The 22,792-nt window shown below is 39.3% G+C and overlaps 1 protein-coding gene across 3 annotated transcripts in view; it reads right to left on the bottom strand.

Moving 5' to 3' along the window:
* Positions 1–22,792, bottom strand: part of unc80 (unc-80 homolog (C. elegans)) — a 111,754-nt gene that overhangs the window by 30,787 nt on the left and 58,175 nt on the right. For all 3 annotated transcript variants that reach the window (XM_061985282.1, XM_061985283.1, XM_061985284.1), the window contains 10 exons: positions 18,337–18,518; positions 18,124–18,255; positions 7,450–7,636; positions 7,235–7,366; positions 4,116–4,259; positions 1,506–1,606; positions 1,348–1,434; positions 1,089–1,272; positions 910–1,004; positions 747–836 (listed from right to left, as the gene is read on the bottom strand). In XM_061985282.1, coding sequence (XP_061841266.1) covers positions 747–836; positions 910–1,004; positions 1,089–1,272; positions 1,348–1,434; positions 1,506–1,606; positions 4,116–4,259; positions 7,235–7,366; positions 7,450–7,636; positions 18,124–18,255; positions 18,337–18,518 — 1,334 coding nt within the window. The remainder of the gene's footprint in view (positions 1–746; positions 837–909; positions 1,005–1,088; positions 1,273–1,347; positions 1,435–1,505; positions 1,607–4,115; positions 4,260–7,234; positions 7,367–7,449; positions 7,637–18,123; positions 18,256–18,336; positions 18,519–22,792) is intronic.

Raw genomic sequence — 22,792 nt, 5'->3', positions numbered from 1 at the left:
GAACCCACGCAGTCACGGGGAGGACATGCAAACTCCACACAGAAAGATCCCAAGGCCGGGATTGAACTCACGGCTACTCAGGACCTTCGTATTGTGAGGCAGACGCACTAACCCCTCCCCCACCGTGCCACAAAGTGCATTATTATTATTTTTTTTTTTTAAACATGCCTCAAAACAACAGCTACAAAAACAATGAAGGCACACAGTTTTAGTCCATAGTATACTAGAGCATACTTGAGGTGGGGGGGAGGAGAAGCGTCCCCGAAGAGTTAGTGCTGCAAGGGGTTCTGGGTATTTGTTCTGTTGTGTTTATGTTGTGTTACGGTGCGGATGTTCTCCCGAAATGTGTTTGTCATTCTTGTTTGGTGTGGGTTCACAGTGTGGCGCATATTTGTAACAGTGTTAAAGTTGTTTATACAGCCACTCTCAGTGTGACCTGTATGGCTGTTGACCAAGTATGCTTGCATTCACTGGTGTGTGTGAAAAGCCGTAGCTATTATGTGACTGGGCCGGCACGCAAAGGCAGTGCCTTTAAGGTTTATTGGCGCTCTGTACTACTCCCTACGTCCCTGTACACAGAGGCGTTTTAAAAAGTCATACATTTTACGTTTTGAAACCGATACCGATAATAATGAAACAGATATTGATAATTTCCGATATTACATTTTAAAGCATTTATCGGCCGATAATATCGGCAGTCCGATATTATCGGACATCTCTATCTGAGATATATATTTCTCCCCTACCTTGGAATAATGAATGAGGTTCCACCGTTTGTCCATTAGGAAGTAATGCGCAGATCTAGCCTCTGGAATGTTGAAGAATTCCAGACATTCCTGGTGGGAAGAAGGAGTATACATAGCTTTTCAAATGTTCTGTTTGTCAAGCAGTCTAAGTTAGAGTTCCTACCTTCAGCAGGGCTTCAAACTGAGTGTCTTCATGGACGGGCAACTGTGTTGGGATGTCACACTCGTTCTGGCCATGCACCACTAGTGTCTTGGTTCCTGCATGAACGATTATACAATAAAGTTATCAAAGTCACATCAGCATTTTATTGTCTGTTAGCCCCGCATGCTTTGGGTTCTCACCTGGCATAGATGCCGTGACCAGGAGCTTGACCTCACACTGCTCTTTCTTCATGGTCTGCTTGAGGTCCTTAAAGAAGAGCCCCTCCACATAGCCCACCACCTCCCACAGAAAAGTGAGCGTGGCTGAGATGGCGTCCATCCCCCACTCGCAGGGTGTCCGCACAAAATACATGATCAGGCCCACCTAAGGAGGGAAAGACTGAAGGGTGAGTGGTGACAAATCAAAGATCGATGACGGTGATTTCGTTCGTACACTCACTAGATAGTTGAAGAGTATGTGGGAGGTCTGTGCTGGGAGGTCTCCGATGTTAAGCAGCAGCTTCCTTAACATGTACATCAACTCATCCTGTTGATAGACACCTTGTCTTACACGCCAGCGTCACACTTTAGGTTGTGTATGCGAGGCTGTTGCTCTACCTGTCGATTGCTCACGGTGAGTTTCTCCAAGAAGTGGCGGAGGACAAGGGCGGGATCCTCGATCAGGCAGTTCCACAAGATTTGCTGAGCAACGGCACTCACTGAGGATATGTTTAAGAATGTATTGACACTTGCTGTCCAGCAAAAACACTAAATATCTACTGTTGTCTAATATTTATTACAGTGAAACATGTTTATGATAAGCGCTTTTGGACATAACCAAAACCAGCCATTGTTTGCATATTTGCTTGTAACTTTGTCCAGAAACATAAGAATTGTTTAACCTACAACATAATATTCCTTCATTTGTGCACATTTTCTTTCAGATTGCTTCCATATAAAATCGTATTCACTTGTCTAACAGCTGCTGTGCTAACTTTGATGTATGTCTTCGTTACAATGATAATGAAGCTTCACTACATATCAAATCAAATCAAATCAAATCAACTTTATTTATAGAGGACATTTAAAATTTACCACAGGGGTAGCCAAAGTGCTGTACAATGAGCAGGTTAAAAGATAAAACGAGTATCGAGCAAACACAACACAACACAAACAGAACACGATAAAAAATAAATAATTAAAATAGAATTAATAAAAACATAAAAACATAAAAACAGGATCACAGCAGGTGTATTATGGGGCGCCATGCATATGCTGTAGTAGAGCCCACATGAATACTGCAATGCTTTTATTGTAAAGCTTACTTTGCACTGAACAGAAAGTTAGTGTAGGAATGTTTTAATGCTGTGTAATAGGGATGTCCCGATACATCTTCACTTCCGATATGATACAGATATTGGAGCGTTGAGGATTGGCCAATATTCCATAAAATATCAGAACGAATGATACAGTAGATAGTTTTACTATTTTGTCGTGTAGAGTGTTATAAAATGCTTGATCAGGTGAAATTACCCAGAGACCAATAGTATATATGAGACACACTATCCTATTTATTACTAACTGTTTGGAATGGATTTATGCTGTTTTTAAGTTTATTGAAGTAGAGTGGTAATTGTTTTTTCGCGACATCGAGTGACCACAATAGTTTATTAAGCTCAGACTTTAGACTGCATTATTGAAGAGCTTTATAAATTATTGATCAATTAGGGAGATTTATTACATATGTAACTATGTAGCATAGCTTTCGTAAATTACTTCATTAAATTACAACAACAAAAAACTACATTGTGTGCTTTTTAGGACGTTTAGATAGGGATGTCCGACAATGGCTTTTTGCCAATATCCGATATTGTCCAACTCTTTAATTACCGATACCGATATTAACCGATACCGATATATACAGTCGTGGAATTAACACATTATTGTGCCTAATTTGGACAACCAGGTATGGTGAAGATAAGGTACTTTAAAAAATTTTTTATAAAATAAAATAAGATAAATAAATTAAAAAATTTTTTTTGAAAAAAAAGAAAGTAAAACAATATAAAAACAGTTACATAGAAACTAGTAATTAATGAAAATTAGTCCAATTAACTGTTAAAGGTTAGTAGTAGTAGTAGTAGTAGGGCAGCACAGTGGAAGAGGGGTTAGTGCATCTGCCTCACAATACGAAGGTCCTGGGTAGTCTGGGGTTCAATCCCGGGCTCGGGATCTTTCTGTGTGGAGTTTGCATGTTCTCCCCGTGACTGCGTGGGTTCCCTCCGGGTACTCCGGCTTCCTCCCACCTCCAAAAACATGCACCTGGGGATAGGTTGATTGGCAACACTAAATTGGCCCTAGTGTGTGAATGTGAGTGTGAATGTTGTCTGTCTATCTGTGTTGGCCCTGCGATGAGGTAGCGACTTGTCCAGGATGTACCCCGCCTTCCGCCCGATTGTAGCTGAGATTGGCTCCAGCACCCCCCGCGACCCCGAAGGGAATACGCGGTAGAAAATAGATGGATGGAAGGTTAGTAGTATTAGTGGACCAGCAGCACGCACAATCATGTGTGCTTACGGACTGTATCCCTTGCAGACTGTATTGATATATATTGATATATAATGTAGGAACCAGAATAATAATAACAGAAAGAAACAACCCTTTTGTGTGAATGAGTGTAAATGGGGGAGGGAGTTTTTTTGGGTTGATGCACTAACTGTAAGTGTATGTTGTGTTTTTTATGTTGATTTAATAAAAAAAAAAAAAAAAAAAAAAAAAAAAACGATACCGATTATAAAAAAAACGATACTGATAATTTCCGATATTACATTTTAACGCATTTATCGGCCATTTCTACATTTAGATGTTAACTGGCCATCCAGTTTTGCACAAAAAACATGCTGCAGGACTTTTTGTATCAGAGCTTGTATTGGAGATTTTAAATGCAAGCCGATATAATCCGATACTTGTTTTTTTTTGCTGATCGAACTGATATCCAATTTCAATATTTGATCCGGACACACCTACTGTGTATCTCGATGGTTGTTATGTATAGTAGCTGCTACTGTTTTACGCTGCTGAACAATATTATGGAGGTTTACTATATACTACAACACATGTCTAATACTACATTTGACCTATATATCATAGAAATAACACATTTTATGACCACATATATCTACCTCGAAGCTGTATGAAATGGAATGCAAGCACTATAAAGGGGTTCACCTGCTACGCCGTCTTCCCGAACCTCTCCATCCTCCATGAGATGCACTATTGGGAGCACGGCAGCACAGATGCATGCTGGGAAGACAGCTTGTGGCGGTTGCAGCATGTGGTGCGTGGGTGTGTGTTCTGTTGTGTTCTCTTCATCTGAAAAATACAACAAACAAACTGACAGTTACTTGGGTTACAATGTATTGTTTTTATTGTTTAAGTCCACATTAGGGGTCTGTGGTGCAGTAATCAACCAGATTGTTGTCATGATTTCCCCCAAAATGAGTTTGAAGGACATGTTTAGCAATTTTGGGCCTTGTAGAGGTTTGCACCTAATATATAATAAGAGTTTTTATCCCAATTAAGAAAGCATGGCAATAATGTTTTGACAGTTTTTTGCTTGTTAATTATATTGAATGTAAAAATTCAATTACACTTTTTTAGACAATATATTTTGAATATCTAGCTCACTTTTCTCACATCTATATTACTTTTGTCATATTTAGCTCACTTTTCTCACATTTAGCTCATTCACAAATGGTAAATAAAAATGTTAAATCCAAATGTTAAATATAAATGTTAAACATACAGTTGAAATTTAAACATGAAATATAAATATAACTGTTAAACATACATTTTAAATTTAAGCATGGAATCTAAATCTAAATGTTAAATCTAAATCTAAATGTGTATCTAAATCTAAATGTTAAATCTAAGAGTAGATTTAAAGTTTACATTTACATTTAACACTTGCATTCTAAATTGTAAGTCTAAATGTTAACTGTAACAATATATTCAACATTTACATTTAATATTAGATTGAAATTCAACATTTATAGTTAACATTTAAATTTAGATTTAGCATTTACCTTTAACATTTGTTTTAGATTCAACAATTAGTGTTAAATACAACATTTAGATTGATCGTTTTTTCGGACCATAAGGTGCACTTAAAATCCTTTGAATTTTCTTTTAATCCGGTGCGCTTAATGTACGCCTTAATTCTTACCAACCTCAAAGCAATTCTATTTGCTTCAAGGTGTAATGATAAAAGTGACCAGTAGATGGCAGCCACACATAAGAGATACTGAATTTCAAGTTGACGCCTGTTCAATAAATGATGCTGGCAAAGCAAGCCCAAAACGTTTATGTTTCATTGAGAATATAGAACATTACACATGGGGCTCAAAAATCTGGCAAATTGTTTTAGTACGACTTTGGTAAGTTACAAAGCCGCACTGTTTGATGGATTGTCTTATCTTGTTTTTGCAGTCTGTACAATTGAATATAAGTTGAAAAGGATTTGCAAATCATTGTATTCTGTTTTTATTTACAAATTACACAACGTGCCAACTTCACTGACTTTGGGTTTTGTACTATTAACATGTTAAAACATTTTCTTGCATATTCTTCTTTATATTCGCAGTCAGTGCCGCAGCCTCACCCATGAGCGCACCTTTGTGCACAAAAAAAGGAAGTGGTAGATGCACCGCTTCTAAAACATCCAGAAAAAGAGGTACATGTCTGCTGCTTGTTTCAAAACTCAGCAAAATGTCACAAGTAGGAGCATGACAACATGATGTGCAGTAAAGGAACGAGTGTCTCCGTGGTGAAAGCGCTGTATAGAACACGCAAGGACCTCATTTAAATTAGGCTGTCTGCTCCACTTTTCAATTGCACAAGCAGTCTCAATGTCAATCAATCAATGTTTATTTATATAGCCCTAAATCACAAGTGTCTCAAAGGGCTGCACAAGCCACAACGACATCCTCGGTACAAAGCCCACATAAGGGCAAGGAAAAACTCACCCCAGTGGGACGTCTTGGTAGATCACACGCAACAAGCCCACTAACTTGGGGCGGCATGGCGTAGTGGGTAGAGCAACCGTGCCAGAAACCTGAGGGTTGCAGGTTCGCTCCCCGCTTCTTACCATCCAAAAATCGCTGCCGTTGTGTCCTTGGGCGGGACACTTCACCCTCTGCCCCCGGTGCCACTCACACCGGTGAACTGAATGATGAATGATAGGTGGTGGTCGGAGGGGCCGTTGGCGCAAATTGCAGCCACGCTTCTGTCAGTCTACCCCAGGGCAGCTGTGGCTATGAAAGTAGCTTACCACCACCAGGTGTGAATGAATGATGGTTTCCACGTGTAAAGCGACTTTGGGTACTTAGAAAAGCGCTATATAAATCCCAGTTATTATTATTATTATTATTAACAGTACATTAGGGGTGTAACGGTACGTGTATTTGTATTGAACCGTTTCGGTTCAGTTCGGAGGTGTACCGTTGACCTTCTAGAAACATAAACGACAGCTTAAGCTCGCTCGCAGTCCTGGCTTGAGGTGAAGGCTAATTAGCTTTTAGTGTAACGTTAGCTCATTTTGCGGTGTGTGTATGTTACGGACAGCAAAGCCCTGTCTGTCTGTTATTTCACCTTACCTTTTTCTGTGTTGATTGAGCTGTGTTGAAGCAGCAAAAAAGGACATTATGTTAAATGAAGAGTTTCTGTCTCTGATAGTTGATATAATAATGTAAGTGCATCATTAAGCCTACATGATCTCCATGGTGTTCAGGGATGAATAGTCTCTCCTATTGCTATTGTACTATTTTTTCAGCTATAGTTACATTAATCATTGGTAATGGCGCAGCCTAGTTTTGAATGGCAGGGTCCCTGCTATCACATGTTGATAAAAATATAACATTTACATAATAAATCAACTACAGGCTTCCCAAATGCTGTAATAAATTAAGCATGATGAGTTGACTTGAAACTGTTTAATGTTGCACTTTTTAAATGTAGAAGAAACGTTTTGTCATTGTATTTAATCTGAGCAACAACTTGAGGCAGTTTAATGTTGATTAACGTGGGCAGAATTATTATAGTGTTCCCAATGTTAAAATGATAAAGCCATTGTTTACAAATTTGGTAATTAAATAACCAAAAAATTTATATTTTGTTTTCTTACTGTACTGAAAATGAACTGAACCGTGACCTCTAAACCGAGGTACGTACCGAACCAAAATGTTTGTGTACCGTTACACCCCTACAGTACATACAATTGTATTGTTTGCACATGCTGTTCAGCGTGTGATATTTACATCTTAGTAGATCAGGTCCTAAGTGTGTCATACCTTCAGCACTCGCCAAAGAACGTACAGACCACACAGAGCCTCGGCGGAAAGAGTAGTTCCTGTGGGAGTTACTCGAGGCGCAGGAGGGACTGACAGACAGACGGCGGGATGCCAAGTTCACCACTTCTTCTGCTGGCAGCATTGAAAGACAAATATGGACAACTTTGAAGCAAGAAAAAAAAAATCACAAAGTTTATTGTATCTATGCGCCGCACCTTCCTCCTCTTGCTCAGGTGGAGGGCTGCAAGTGGGCTCATAGCACGCCTCCTGTGCCACAGGGATGGCCGTGACGATGCTGGCCTCACGGCCCAGACGACGCTTTTCCTCCTCCTGCTGCAGGTTCTTTAGGATGTGTTCAGCTCGCTGGTGAGAACGCGACACAGCTCGCGCCGAGAAGGATTTCTATGGGGTCAGTGTTGATTAGATCATTGCGGGCAGCTATGTTGCAAGCATATAGCAACTCTCAATTGGCTCAATGATGCGTTGACGTGATCCTGAACAGAAATAGAAAACTTTCTGCATATCATGGAAATGACGCACGTGCTCATACACATACATGAGAACATACACGGCGAAGTCTGTGTCATCCAATGACCATGCAGGTACAGCACAACGCACAATGTCTGACGCATGCTGCTGTTGTTTTCCTAAAGACATACAGTACAGTAGAGCTAATTACTCATCAAGATGCAACTGCCCCACTTCTGGAAACCAAAAATCCAATTGTCCCCAACTGACTCAAAAAAAAATGCAGAAAATTTGCCGTTCCTGACATTTATGACTTAATGTAAAAAGATGCATCAGCACAAATATCTGGACAGAAAACTTACTATGGCATGGACTGACTGAATTAATGCAGGAAACTAAAAACAAAGACAGATAAAATGATAAAAGGAAGGTCTTTATCAAAATCTGTAACACTTAAAATAAACATGCATTACAACTTAAAAGATAGGAAGATAAATGGCAAATTGACATTTATTTTTGGAGTTTATTTCAGATCAAATCCAGGAGATTGCTGAATCTAAAGCGCTGTTTGAACCACTTTTGACTCATCACAGATACAAAACAGTGAACTTTTTGTTTCAAAATGTAAACACAGAAAACGGTTGTGTTACATTTGTGATCTGCAAAATCCCGCCAACTGGATTTTTTTCTTGTTAGTTGAAAACGACTTCTTCAAAATGTAATTGTTTCCAAGTTCTTAAGACGATTCAGCAGTCACTATGCAGAGTTCCTACATTTATGTCTCAGGTGGGTAGTCCTCAGAAAACAACAGGGGATGTGCAGTTAACACCACAGATTACAAAACGAAGATGACTGGTCCACTAAATGACAACATTCTTGAAAAATGTAAAAGGAGGTATCCCATTAGTGAATATAAGAAGATTATCAAATGTCTTCAGAGGGTATTGATCGTCTCACATCACTATGTCGCCCGTACCCTTGGGGAGCAACACATTGCATTTACAGACTCCTTAAACTTTACAAAGAAGGAACCCCACTAGATGGTCAGCAGCAGTAACTCCCCCACCTACAACATTGCCAACAACAAAAATGTTTTTTATTTACTTTGTAACTACAAAACTAGACAACAAAACTAGAGAAACATGGGGAAAAAAGAGCAAAAAAGGTTGAAATGTTGATTACAACATGAAGCTAACACAGTTTTGTCATGTCTCGCCCCTTCGCGATTTGTATTTTGCGGCTTCAATCTATCTTGATTTGAATTTTTAAAAAAATTCTTAAGCCAATTTTATGCATTTTTTGGTATAAATTAAATTTTAGTTTTAAGTTAAGGGAAACCTTTGTTTCAATGCAGATGAAGCCATTGTTGTTGTGCCTGTTTTTCATGGTAAGTGGAGAGTAAAACTGTTGATGCATGTCATCTTCAACTCCTGCCTCATCAATGACACATCTCCACATTGGTGAGCGTTTGACGTGAGCGATATCTATCAACAACAGCATGAACACACAGTGGGACTTGTGCCGCACAATGATAACGGCACGATTAAAATCGCCGCGAAAATCAAGTTGGCCAACTCTTGGCACAACAACCTATGCCTGTGGTTTCAGCACATCAAAGCCCAGTTCCAACTGAGAGGATTTACTCAGGATGTGACAAAGTATTTCTACGTGGTGGCCGTGCTGAACGCTTCGATGGACGGCCAGACCAATGTCTTAAAGGATCCTCCGACTAGGCAAGGGGAACACACCGAATGCTACTATGTTGGGTAAAGTAAATGTAACGCTGACTATATGGGTGTTATTTCACGTCTAGAGGGATTTAATATTGCAAAAAAAATATATATTTAGTAGAGATGTCCAATAATATCGGATTGCCGATATTATCGGCCGATAAATACTTTAAAACGTAATATTGGAAATTATCGGTATCAAAATTATCGGTATCGGTTTCAAAAAGTAAAATTTATGACTTTTTAAAACGCCGCTGTGTACACGGACGTAGGGAGAAGTACAGAGCGTAAATAAACCTTAAAGGCACTGGCTTTTCACACACAAGGGAATGCAATTCATACTTAGTCAACAGCCATACAGGTCACACTGACGCTGGCCGTATAAACAACTTTAACACTGTTACAAATATGCGCCACACTGTGAACCAACACCAAACAAGAATGACAAACACAATTCGGGAGAACATCCGCACCGTAACACAACATAAACACAACAGAACAAATACCCACAACCCCTTGCAGCACTAACTCTTCCGGGACGCTAAAATATACACCCCCGCTACCCCCCCCCCCCCCCCCCCCCCACGCCCCCCCCACCTCAGGTCTCAAGGTTGGCAAGTATGCTCTAGTACAGGGGCGCCGCTAGGGATTTTGGGCCCCATGAAAATAATCTTTACAGGGCCCCCAACACAGTGTCCTTATTTTTTCTGTATTATAATTTCATCATCATTAGGGGCCTCTCTGGGCCCCCCTCCATCATGGGCCCCTAGAATCCGTCTCCTTTACCCCCCCCTTTTCGGCGCCCCTGCTCTAGTATACTCTGGACTGAAGCTGTGTGCCTTCATTGTTTTTGTAACTGTTGTTTTGAGGCATGTTTAAGAAAATAAAAAATAATGCACTTTGTGAAAGTCAAAGTATAATATTTCCCATAGTTAAAGTTAAAGTACCAATGATTGTCACACACAAGTGGGTATCAGGATTATCTCAGGAAGAGCATGTCCCAAATTCCAAGCTGCTGTTTTGAGGCATGTTAAAAAAAATGCACTTTGTGACTTCAATAATAAATATGGCAGTGCCATGTTGGCTTTTTTTTCCATAACTTGAGATGATTTATTTTGGAAAACCTAGTTACATTGTTTAATGCATCCAGCGGGGCATCACAACAAAATTAGGCATAATAATGTGTTAATTCCACGACTGTATATATCGGTATCGGTTGATATCGGAATCGGTAATTAAGAGTTGGACAATATCGGAATATCGGCAAAAAAGCCATTATCGGACATCTCTAGTATTTAGTATTTCATAAACAGGTTTTTAATGAGCTAACAATGAAAATATACAATAATCAAAAACATTTATTCACCACGGTCAAATTAAAAACCATTTAGACACCATAACCAATAATGATGTCTGTACGGTATAAAGCGTCATTTTTGCAAATGAAAAATGTCAAAGTGACACATGCAGCTTCTGATTTTTCAGTATGTGGCTCTCGGTGGAAAAAGTTTTGAATGCCCCTTACGCTGTCTCCGAATGAAAACCAACGTATCATTACCGCCAACCATTGCAGAAGTAGAAGTAGTAGCAGTAGTCTACTATAGGACTTCAGAACCAATCTCATTCCAGAACTATGATTTACTTCAAATTCGACTGAATACAACCAACTTTTATTTCAATTAATTTCTCCAAGCAAAATCATGGCTGTGCTACAGGCTCACATGTACATAAAACAAATGGCCAAGCTACTGGACACACATTGTGGTGGTCCCTTACGTGGCTGGTCTTTCAGAGAAACTCAGGAGAATTTTCTGCAAACATAACATTCCAACACACTTCAAAGCCAATAACACCCTTAGACAAAAACTGGTACATCCCAATGACCTACTTTCTTGAAACAAGCTCAGCAATGTTTTTATGTAGCGCAGTCTGCAGTAACCGCTACATCGGGGCGCCCAAGCAACCGTCACACAAGCATATGACTTAACATAAGAAGGCAGCCTCTTCTGGTCTCTGTAAGGACATCAATGACAAGCTCTTAGACCGAGAGAACAGATGTTTTCAAAGAATGAAGGAAGCCGTCTACAGTATGTCAAACTTGAAAAACTTTAACTAGAAAGGCCCTCGTTAATGGGGAACTATGATAAATCTGGTCTTTTCTGACATGTAAATGTTGTTACAATGTTGGATAGTCATGTTAAACAATGCCAAAGAATCAAATCACAAGGTTCAAGTATTTGGGTGTGAGATTACACGCAGTTTTGGATGCCTTCCCAGTGTTTTGCAGTCTGGCTCGTTGTGACATCACAGTGAAGTGGATGTACTTATTAGGACATTATGTAAAGTTATCAGCCAGATGGGGAGGAGCGCTGTCTGACTGAGGCCAGTTGAGTTTGAGAAAACACAAGAAAAGGTGGGATAAAATATAATTTTCATCTAATCTTGGCATGCACATAATAACACCGACATGGGACATGCAGTGACATAAAGAATGGTAAAAGCATCTTTTTTATGCAGATTCTGAATTGATCGGAGAATGTGCAGGTGTACCTAATGTTGTGACCGGGTGAATCTCAGCTGTTTGAGGTTTATTTTCGACCATGTCTGGTCAAAAAAAAAGCGGTAACGTTCGTCTTCAAGGACTCATAATCCTCGCAAAGAAAAGTGGAGTCAAACCAAGTGTCGTTTTGTGTCGTTCTTGCCATTTCCGGGTCTAAATTGGCTGTCAAAGGGTACCAACTTGTCAGAGTACGTCTTCGTCCTTCTAATATCCAGGTGAGAGGATAGTAAACGATGATCTAGAAAAAAGTTTGACGAGCAAAGAAACGAGGAAGCTGCACGCAAGCTTGTGATCACAGTGCCGATATAAATAGTATGTCTGCATTATCGCTTATAATAACAATATCCCTAATACTTGGTTAATATTTAAGTCACAAAATGTAAATGGAGTATTGTTGGCACTTTTTGAATGGTTATTTCTGTCTTGCCTCTGGTGAGGGCGGTCGCATTTTTTCCCGCTCCCTTCTTCTCCCTGCTTGCTCTCTTTGTTTTTGTCTTGTCTACACTTTTTTGAAGCCTCTTTCTTCGCGCTGTCCTCCAAATGTAAACATCAGACATGGAAATGATCAGCTGGACTCTCGACTCAATTGACAAAATCTTTTCGACGAGGAAAAGAGGTTCTGGGGAGCCTGGCTGACCTGATGGAACCATTGCTGCGGGGTACGTGAGAGATTCCTGGGATAAATGGAGAATCATGTGCCTCTCAGTCCTTTCCATCGAGGACGTGGAAGACATCTACCTATTTGGAACCGTGATCGCGGGGCACCTGCTGATTGGGCTGTGCATTGCTCTAGTGTATCGTCAAATTCGTAAGACGATGGCAGCCACTCAAGGGGCCCAAAGGCTGTTTGTCGCAATGGAAGGTTTGGGCCGGGCTGTGGCATCACAGACTGGGGCGATTTCTGAACTGAATCGCAAGATGGATCACATCATGGAAAAGCTGGTAAGGGAAAAATTGGATATGAGGGCCAGCATGGATGAATAGAACAGACACGCCATTGTAATGTCTGCTCGCGGAAAAACAAAAATCCTAATCTACGATTTGAATTTGACTCCCTCGAATGGCCTTGACGCTCCAACAACAGGAGCAGGCTGTTCTGAAAACATCCCAGAGGACACCTCAATGATGGACACTTTTGACCTTTTGACCAGTGTTCCTGTTCTGTAACCCTGTACACTGTTTGTTTGTCTAATCTTGAACGGGTTTGTGCTGAAAACATAGTTTCGTTGCACTAGTTGCAATGACAATAAAGACCTATCCTATCCCCTATCCTTATTTTTGGGGTTTTATGGGCGGAATAGAGGACCTCCCATTTGACTTTTATGTACGTTTATTCACAAGTCAGAATGCATTAAAAAAAAAAACATCCGACATCATGTCTTTCATATTTATTGTTAACGATTCCAAAAAAAAAAGGTGCAGTTCCCCTTTAAAATTTGAGCATCAAATACTTGCATGATCATGTTATTGTCCCATTTACATTATTTCCTGTTAAATAGATACAATTATTCTAATACAAGTGTACGCACTGCGCATAATTTCATTTTACACTCCGCTCAGAGCAAGTGAATATGTTGTACCCCACCATGCACCTAGCTCTACCCAGCTCGTTTGCTTAATAAAACGGTGAACGATCTGCTCCGCAGCACACTACACTATTGAATGCACGTTCAGAAATTAACTGAAAAAATTATTTAATTAGTCTCTTAGTCTGAATTGATTCTGGAATAATGTGATGCACCATATTTAGATTCATTGAAATGCATCTGTATATGCTAAGTTATGCAGTGTTGATTTATTACGTTTTACAGTAATTGTAATAACCTTAATAAATGTGGTATCATCGACAACTTCAAAGATGTGTTATCCTTTACACTTTAAATTTTAGTCGACAGAATTTAATGTAATTTTAGTTTTTTTTTAATGTTGAGGAATTTAGTCGACTGAAACTGAATCAATTTATTTGACTAAAATATGACAAATACATGTTTAAAGTAAACCTATGATTTATAGGTTTTCATTTAAGCATCGGTGAATGTTTGCGCTCTGCTTCTTTCTACTCCTATTCAAACAAGTTGAATTATACCCACCAGAGAAATAAATATGGGAACTCTGCCTCAAAACATTTAGAATTTAAGTAGCTTTTTTGGTTAAAGATATAACATCTTCAACTACCAAAAATAATTCCAGTTGTCTCATTTCAACTTTTGTGGATTACCATGACCTGGAGGACTTTAGAATCTTCACAGACGTTACGTTTGTGCTGCTCAAGTTAATAGGTTTATAAGAAGACCTTTTCATCAAAGTCCACATCAAATGCAATGCTGCTGCAACCAGCAAAGATGCATTGCTTACATTTATATTATATTCACAGCGATTTACTTTTTCCACATTTTGTTATGTCGCAGCCTTATTCCAAAATGGAATAAATTCATTTTTGTCCTCAAAATTATAAAGCCAATACCCCATAATGACAATGTGAAAAGTTCAGAAAAAATGTTTGCAAATGTATTCAAAATACAAAAACTAAGAGATCACATTTACCTATGTAATTACAACCTTTGCTTAATACCATGTAGATGCACCTTTGGCAGGAATTACAGCCTCAAGTCTTTAAATGTGATGCCACAAGCTTGGCACACCTATCTTTGGGCAGTTTCATCCATTCCTCTTTGCAGCACCTCTCAAAATCCATCAGGTTTGATGGGAAGCATTGGTCTTCATCCAGGATGTGTCTGTTCATTATTGCATTCATCCTTCCCTTTATCCTGACAAGTCTCCCAGTTCCTGCCACTGAAAAACATCCTCACAGCATCAGAATCAGAATCAGCTTTATTGTCATTACGCAATGCTGCCACCACCATGCTTCACTGGAGGAATGGTATTGACCTGGTGATGAGCAGTGCCTGGTTTCCTCCAAATAATTCAATCTTTGTCCCATCAGATCAGAGAATTTTGTTTCTCCTGGCCTGAGAGTATTTCAGGTGCATGTTGGCAAACTTTTTCTAAGAAATGGCTTCCGACAGGCCACTATACCATAGAGCAGGGCTCCCCATCCCATCAATCACAAAAAATTTATTAATATGACATCAGTGAGACCACCACTCAGAGAGTTTGTTGGTCAACAGACCCGTCAAAAGGCATGCATTTTAACCCCTGAACAAGACTGCACGCCCCACAACATGCTCATCTTGCGAACACGCCTTGCATAACCTGCACAAAAACCAAGCTGAAACAATCCATGAAGGCCTACTGTTGCATTGCAGTGGACATTTTCCAGCATCCAACATCAAACAACTCTTCCCTCAACAACGACCATTACGGTCGCTCGCCTGCGATGGAAAGCTAACATACTAAAGTCTGTGAACATTGCTCCAAAGTACAGATTTTGTATTGATTTATTGGGCATGCAAAACTAAACATTAACATGTGCAAAGACAGTACTATATGATAAAACAGGGCGGCAGCTAACGAAGGACTTCCCCGTTTTTCCCCTCTTTATCACAGGTAAAACAGCCGATTTTACTATTCCCGGCTGACGTAAGACAACCATGTGACTCGCGTCCCATACGTGACCATAGGATGAACAAATATACTACAGTTAGGGGTGTAACGGTACGTGTATTTGTATCGAACCGTTTCGGTACGGGGTTTCTGGTTCGGTGCGGAGGTGTACCGAACATATTAAGTAGTGTACTGCACGTTGTGTAAACAATACTCAAAATGCCGGACATTTGAGGCATTTAAGAAACTTCGCCCGGACAGCTCCGCAAAAGAGGACATGTCCGGTGAAAAGAGGACGTATGGTCAGTCTATCCTAGCCCGATAGCTGCTAGAATGCTAGCAAAAACGGACATGTCCGATGAAACCGATCGCTGCTAGCATGCTAGCAGCGATCGGTTTCACCGGACCGGGCTAGGATAGACTGACCATACGTCCTCTTTTGCGGGGCTGTCCGGGCGGAGTTTCTTAAATGCCTCAAATGTCCGGCATTTTGAGTTAGGGTTGCGTGTATTTTCAATGTACGTTCAGGGTTAAGAAGGGGTTAAAAACAAAACAAATTGTGCGGGCAGCAGCATTGGTGAGGGAGGGGCAGAGACAGAGAGAGAGAGAGAGAGTTATGATAAACGCGCATGCGTCGCCAGGCTCTGCTTTTTATCCATAGATTTATCAGATTTAATTTTTTATTATCTATAGCAGGGGTGTCAAAAGTGTGGCCCGGAGGCCATTTGCGGCCCACAGCTAATGTTTTAAAGGCCCACGGCACATTCTAAAAATACTATTAAAATAAACAAAAACATAACAAATGTGAAATAATAAAGCTTAAAGGTTAAATGTAATTTAGAAAAAGTTGCAATGTTGACTAATAAAACAAAGTTGTTGTTTTTTTCTTTCAAACTGTCATTGCTCAAAACATAATATTGAATCAAAATCAATGTTATTATGAATTATTGACCTATCCAAGGTTCCTGTTACTTCACATCAAATATTCCACTAAGAAAAATATTTTTGGTGAAAGATTTTGCAAATTTGGTAAATAAATAACCCAAAAATTTATATTTTGTTGTTTTCTTACTGTACCGAAAATGAACCGAACCGTGACCTCTAAACCGAGGTACGTACCGAACCAAAAATTTTGTGTAGTTACACCCCTAACTACAGTACTAAGACTATAGTGGCCGTAAACAGTCAGCTTCGACAGCAGGGGTGCCCAAAGTGGCCCGTATATATATATATATATATATATATATATATATATATAAATAAAACATAGTTGACGCAGGGGTAGATATTGCTTTGGTTATTAACTGAGACCAGATATCTTTGGCTGGAAAAGGTTTGTGACCAGTGTCATAGAGGCCTGATGGTTGTCTTTCTGAAATGTTCTCCTCTGACAGAATGACCGCGTTGGGTGACCGAGACCGAGTCCCTGACTAGACTAAGATGAATGCATAAGTGTGCAGAGACACACTGGATGAAAACCAACACTTCCCACCCAACCTGATTGAGCTTGAGAGGTGCTGTAAAGAGGAATGGGCAAAGCTGCCCAAATATAGGTGTGCCAACCTTGTGGAATCCTATTCAAAAAGACTTGAGGCTGTAATTGCTGCCAAAAGGTGCATCAACAAAGTACTGCGCAAAGACTGTGAATACTTATGTCAGTGGTTCTTAACCTTGTTGGAGGTACCGAACCCCAACAGTTTCATATGCGCATTCACCGAACCCTTCTTTAGTGAAAAAAAAAAAAATTGTTTTTTTTAAATTCAAGACAAAGTTATGTTTTTTTTACTGGTGCACAAAATGAACCGTGCATGAACATCACCTTGTTCCAAGAACAAAACCAACACAGTGCATGAACTCGCAACAAATTACACACCTGCAAATCAGATGGAAAATTAGAGGGAACATTGTTTGGGGGTATCCATAAAAGATGAGTCGGGTGTGTCTTGACCTAAGCGGCGGAGGCTCCGCTGAACCCCTGAGGCAGACTTACCGAACCCCTAGGGTTCGATTGAACCCAGGTTAAGAACCACTGACTTATGTACTTTTGATATTTTTTGTAATTTTTAATAAAAAAAAAAAAAATAATAATAATAATATAAATAACTAAATATACACATTTTCACATTGTCATTATGAGGTATTGTCTGTAGAATTTTGAGGGGAAAATTTATTTATTCCATTTTGAAAAATGGCTGTAAGATAATAAAATGTTGAAAATTGAATCGTTGTGAATACTTTCCGGATGCACTGTAACTCAAAGTCACTCAAAAATAGGCTTTAGGATAAGAAACGAAAGGACATACAATATTTCTGTCTGTAATATTTCTTCAGATAAATGACATCGCCGACTGTTTGCATAATTTCATTAATATTCAATGGGCTCTTTTATTGATATTTGTCAAAAACGCAAATGATAATAAATTCCAGCTTCTACAAGAGTGTTGCTATTATTAATAAATCCTTAAACCAGGGAAACGTATTTACATCAACAAACTTGTTGTGAATTTAAGTATGCAATATAGAATAATATACTATCACTGGATGCAACTGTTGGGAAAAATAAAGAAAATAATTGCGATATAGTACACTAAACCTACTTCTGAAACATGAGCAGTGCTCACACTTACGGACTGGTCTTCGTTGATTGGGTCCTGGACACTCCCGGTGTTCTGGGGAACCCATGGGGGATCAAAAATAGGGACGCAAGGCATGCCCAGAATGGGAGATGGCAGGGTAAAGTTTATGCTCGGAGGGGGAATCTAAAACAGACAAAGAAACAAATCCTCTACAGCATTCTAATGCAGCCAAAAGTTGACAAAGGCTCTGGTAATATTTCATACCTTAAAGATCTGCTGGGCTCCTTCCTCCATGCGGGGCCACACCTGGTAGCGGAATCGCCACAGCGTGTAAAACTTGAAGATAGAATTGATGCGCTGGCAGGCCTCATGGTGCTGGAACTCTGCCATCATCATCTCGGTCACTGTGTCAGGGACCTTTACCGCACACAGGAGGAACATTGCCGCTGGCGGTGGAAGCATGGAAAAGAAAGGGTAGAAAAGAATATAAATTAATTATTCATGTGGTATGAAACACTAAGTGCATGAACTTTAAAGAGTTTGCGTGTTTTAAAACAGGTGCAAACTTGATAGCGAACGCAAAGCTGATTGACTAGGATCATGCACATAGAATTGTGTTATAATTGAGAAAAATAGAGAGCACAATCTATTTAGCGTGTCTTCATGTATATGCAAAGTATATGCTGATTATTAGAAAGGCCAAATTACTGTGAGGAAGAGAGGCATTTATAACAGTTTAGCACACACAATGTGATTTATCAAGACTAAAACTGTTTTGCAGCTATTGTTTTGCGTCCATATTTTGCACGTTGAAATGTGCGTTCAAACTGCACAAATGGCTGTGAGAAATTAGCCGATTGAACTGCAAAGACAAACAATGGAGAGAGAGATAATCATCTGTCCTATTTGTGTGTCAACATAAAAAATATATATTTCAGCAATTACATTTTATAACTGCTCGATGACTTATTGGGCTGATTATAATTTTTTTGTATAGGAAATAGTTTATTATATCTAGAATATTAAAAAAACTTATTGCAATATGCATTTTTCTGCATCTAGATTATTCCAGACACACCACACAGCGCCTCCCAGAGTGCTAAAAATAGGTTCCGTTATCTCATCAGGAGTTTAAAACCTTTTGACCTCGGGGCTCAACTTTCCCACTACATAGGGGCCATACTTGCCAACCCTCCCGATTTTCCCCGGGAGACTCCCGAATTTCAGTGCCCCTCCCGAAAATCTCCCGGGGCAACCATTCTCCCGAATTTCTCCCGATTACAACAATATTGGGGCAGTGCCTTAAAGGCGCTGCCTTTAGCGTCCGCTTTTCCTCCATACAAACAGCGTGCCGGCCCAGTCACATAATATATGCGGCTTTTACACACACATAAGTGAATGCAAGGCATACTTGATCAACAGCCATACAGGTCACACTGAAGGTGGCCGTATAAACAACTTTAACACTGTTACAAATATGCGCCACACTGTGAACCCACACCAAACAAGAATGACAAACACATTCCGGGAGAACATCCGCACCGTAACACAACATAAACACAACAGAACAAATACCCAGAACCCCTTGCAGCACTAACTCTTCCGGGACGCTACAATATACACCCCCGCTACCACCAAACCCCGCCCCCCCCCTCCCCCCATCTCCCGAATTCGGAGGTCTCAAGGTTGGCAAGTATGATAGGGGCCCACTCAAATACTAACACTGAATTAGTCGTCTTACTCTTGATTTTAATCGTATTCAATAATTATATCTAACCCACTTACAGTTTAAGAGGATAAACCTTGTCAAATGATTAGAAACCATGTGTTACTCACAAATATTATCAAGGCTCAGGTCAGGTTGATTACAAAAATAAATACTACCGGTAATCAAATATACCGCAAAAGAACAGATTCATCAAAACTGATAAAAAAATAAATGAACATATAATTACAAAATGCTAATAAAAAATACATTCTAACTAAATTATTAATAAATAATATTATGGTTCTTAAATAAACATCTTCACCACTTTAGTCATAATTTTTGCGCTTAAGAAACTTTAAATCCATAGTTCTCCTGTTTGTTTGAGATTGTCATTGCTGCCATAACTGGTGGGAAAGTGTATTACATCTGAGTACTGCTGCGGCCCATACGGACCAAAGCTGAGAAACAGATATTTTTTGGTGGCCCTCGAGGGGGCGCTCCCAGTCCAACAGTGGGCCTATGGTTAAAAAACAATCTAAAACACACTTCTATATTGCCAAGTAAAGGTGGTTCATATTATACTTGTGTGCTGCATGTCAACAACATGACGAAACGCCTCAGGTTGGACCATATAATGCCATAAATGTGAAGGGAATTAAGTGTCTCCATGGTGACAGCTGGTGTAGACGCAAAATTCTATTTTTGCGTTTTATCAATGTCTTCGTCGATCACCGGCAACACGCTATTATATAGTTCGCACACGCAATTTAGCACGCATTATTTGGCTCTTAGTAGATACCGTATTTTTCGGACTATAAATCGCAGTTTTTTTCATAGTTTGGCCTGGGGTGCGACTTATACTCAGGAGCGACTTATGTGTGCAATTATTAACACATTACCGTAAAATATCAAATAATATTATTTAGCTCATTCACGTAAGAGACTAGACGTATAAGATTTTATGGGATTTAGCGATTAGGAGTGACAGATTGTTTGGTAAACGTATAGAATGTTCTATATGTTATAGTTATTTGAATGACTCTTACCATAATATGTTACGTTAACATACCAGGCACGTTCTCAGTTGGTTATTTATGCGTCATATAACGTACACTTATTCAGCCTGTTGTTCACTATTCTTTATTTATTTTAAATTGCCTTTCAAATGTCTATTCTTGGTGTTGGGTTTTATCAAATAAATTTCCCCAAAAAATGCGACTTATATGTTTTTTTCCTTCTTTATTATGCATTTTCGGCAGGTGCGACTTATACTCCGGTGCGATTTATACTCCGAAAAATACGGTAGTAGATAAACAAAGGTCATGCGTATCAATAACAAGAACAATACACCAATAACAATGGACCATAATCAATTAGAGGAGGTAGTCAGTTTTACATACGTGGGGAGCATAATCAGTGTAGATGGAGGGGCAGATGAAGATGTCAAATCCAAAATTGGGATAGCAAGAACATCATTCAACATACTAAACAAAATATGGAGAGCAAAAAACATTTATCTCAAAACCAAACTGAAAATATTTAACTCAAATGTCAAATCCATCCTGTTGTTACAGGTCAGAAACATGGAAAACCACCAATAGCATACTCACTATTCAGAAAAGCAAGAACAAAACATCACGTGACATTTTTGACCTCGACATGAGGACCGTCCGGAACGTAGCGGAAGAAATCATCAAACCATTCACATACATCTGCAATTTATCTTTTTAACTTGGACAATTTCCTTCACAATTGAAACTCTCAAAAGTCATCCCCATCTTCAAATCTGGAGACAAACACCAATACACAAATTACCGGCCCGTCTCCCTTCTGCCACAGTTGTCAAAAACATTGGAAAAATTATTTGATAATAGACTTCGTGGCTTCATTGGAAAGCACAAATTATTATATGATTGTCAATATGGGTTCCGACAAAATAGGTCAACTTCATTAGCTTTAAGTGATTTAATAGAGATTACTAATGGTATCGAGAAAAACAAATTTGTTATAGGAATTTTTATTGATCTGCAAAAGGCTTTCGATACCATTGACCACCAGATTTTGGTAAATAAACTGGAAAACTATGGCATAAGGGGAGTGGCAGAGAAATGGCTGAAGAGCTACTTGAATGAGAGACAGCAGATTGTTCAGATCGACCAACATCAATCTACACTCATGAACATAACCTGTGGAGTCCCCCAGGGCTCGATACTAGGACCCACACTATTTATAATGTATATCAATGAAATATGTAAAGTATCAACACTGCTGAAGTTCATCCTCTTTGCTGACGATACAACCATTACATGTGCAGGTGACGACATGAAGCAACTTCTGGCCTCTGTAACTGAGGAGATGATCAAGTTAAAAACGTGGTTTTAATACCAACAAATTGTCTCTGAATTTAAAGAAGACCAAAATCATGCTCTTTAGCAATCGCAAAAGTGAAATACCTATCAGGATTGTTATTGATGATACACCAATAGAATATGTCCAACAAAATTCATTTTTAGGAGTGGTAATAGATGAAAATATATCATGGAAGCCTCATATAAGTTACCTAAGGACAAAAGTTGCTAAATGTGTTGGAATGATAAGGAGATCATGTCATTTATTGAACACCAATGCTCTGCTGTTATTGTATCATTCATTCATTATGTCATATTTAAACTATTGTGTTGAAGTCTGGGGAAATTGTTATAAATCTCATCTACAGCCTTTAGTCACTCTACAGAAAAAGGCCATTAGGATTGTGTCCAATGTTCACTACTTACATCATTCAAATCCACTATTCATGGAGTTAAAGCAACTTAAACTGTACGATGTAATCAACTTTAAAACTGCTCAAATTATGTTTAGGGCATCCCAAAACTCTCTACCATCCAATATACAAAACCTATTCCAGGATAGAGATGCTCACCATAGTTACAGTCTAAGAGGAAACAACAAATTACATTTGCCTAAATTTAGAACAACTTTAAAATCAATGTGCATTTCAGTGCGTGGAGTCAC

The sequence above is a fragment of the Nerophis lumbriciformis genome, linkage group LG23 (genome assembly GCF_033978685.3).
Source record: "Nerophis lumbriciformis linkage group LG23, RoL_Nlum_v2.1, whole genome shotgun sequence".
Classification (NCBI taxonomy): domain Eukaryota; kingdom Metazoa; phylum Chordata; class Actinopteri; order Syngnathiformes; family Syngnathidae; genus Nerophis; species Nerophis lumbriciformis.
The sequence above is the reverse complement of the archived record's forward strand: the minus strand, read 5'-3'. Positions and strand labels throughout refer to the sequence as shown.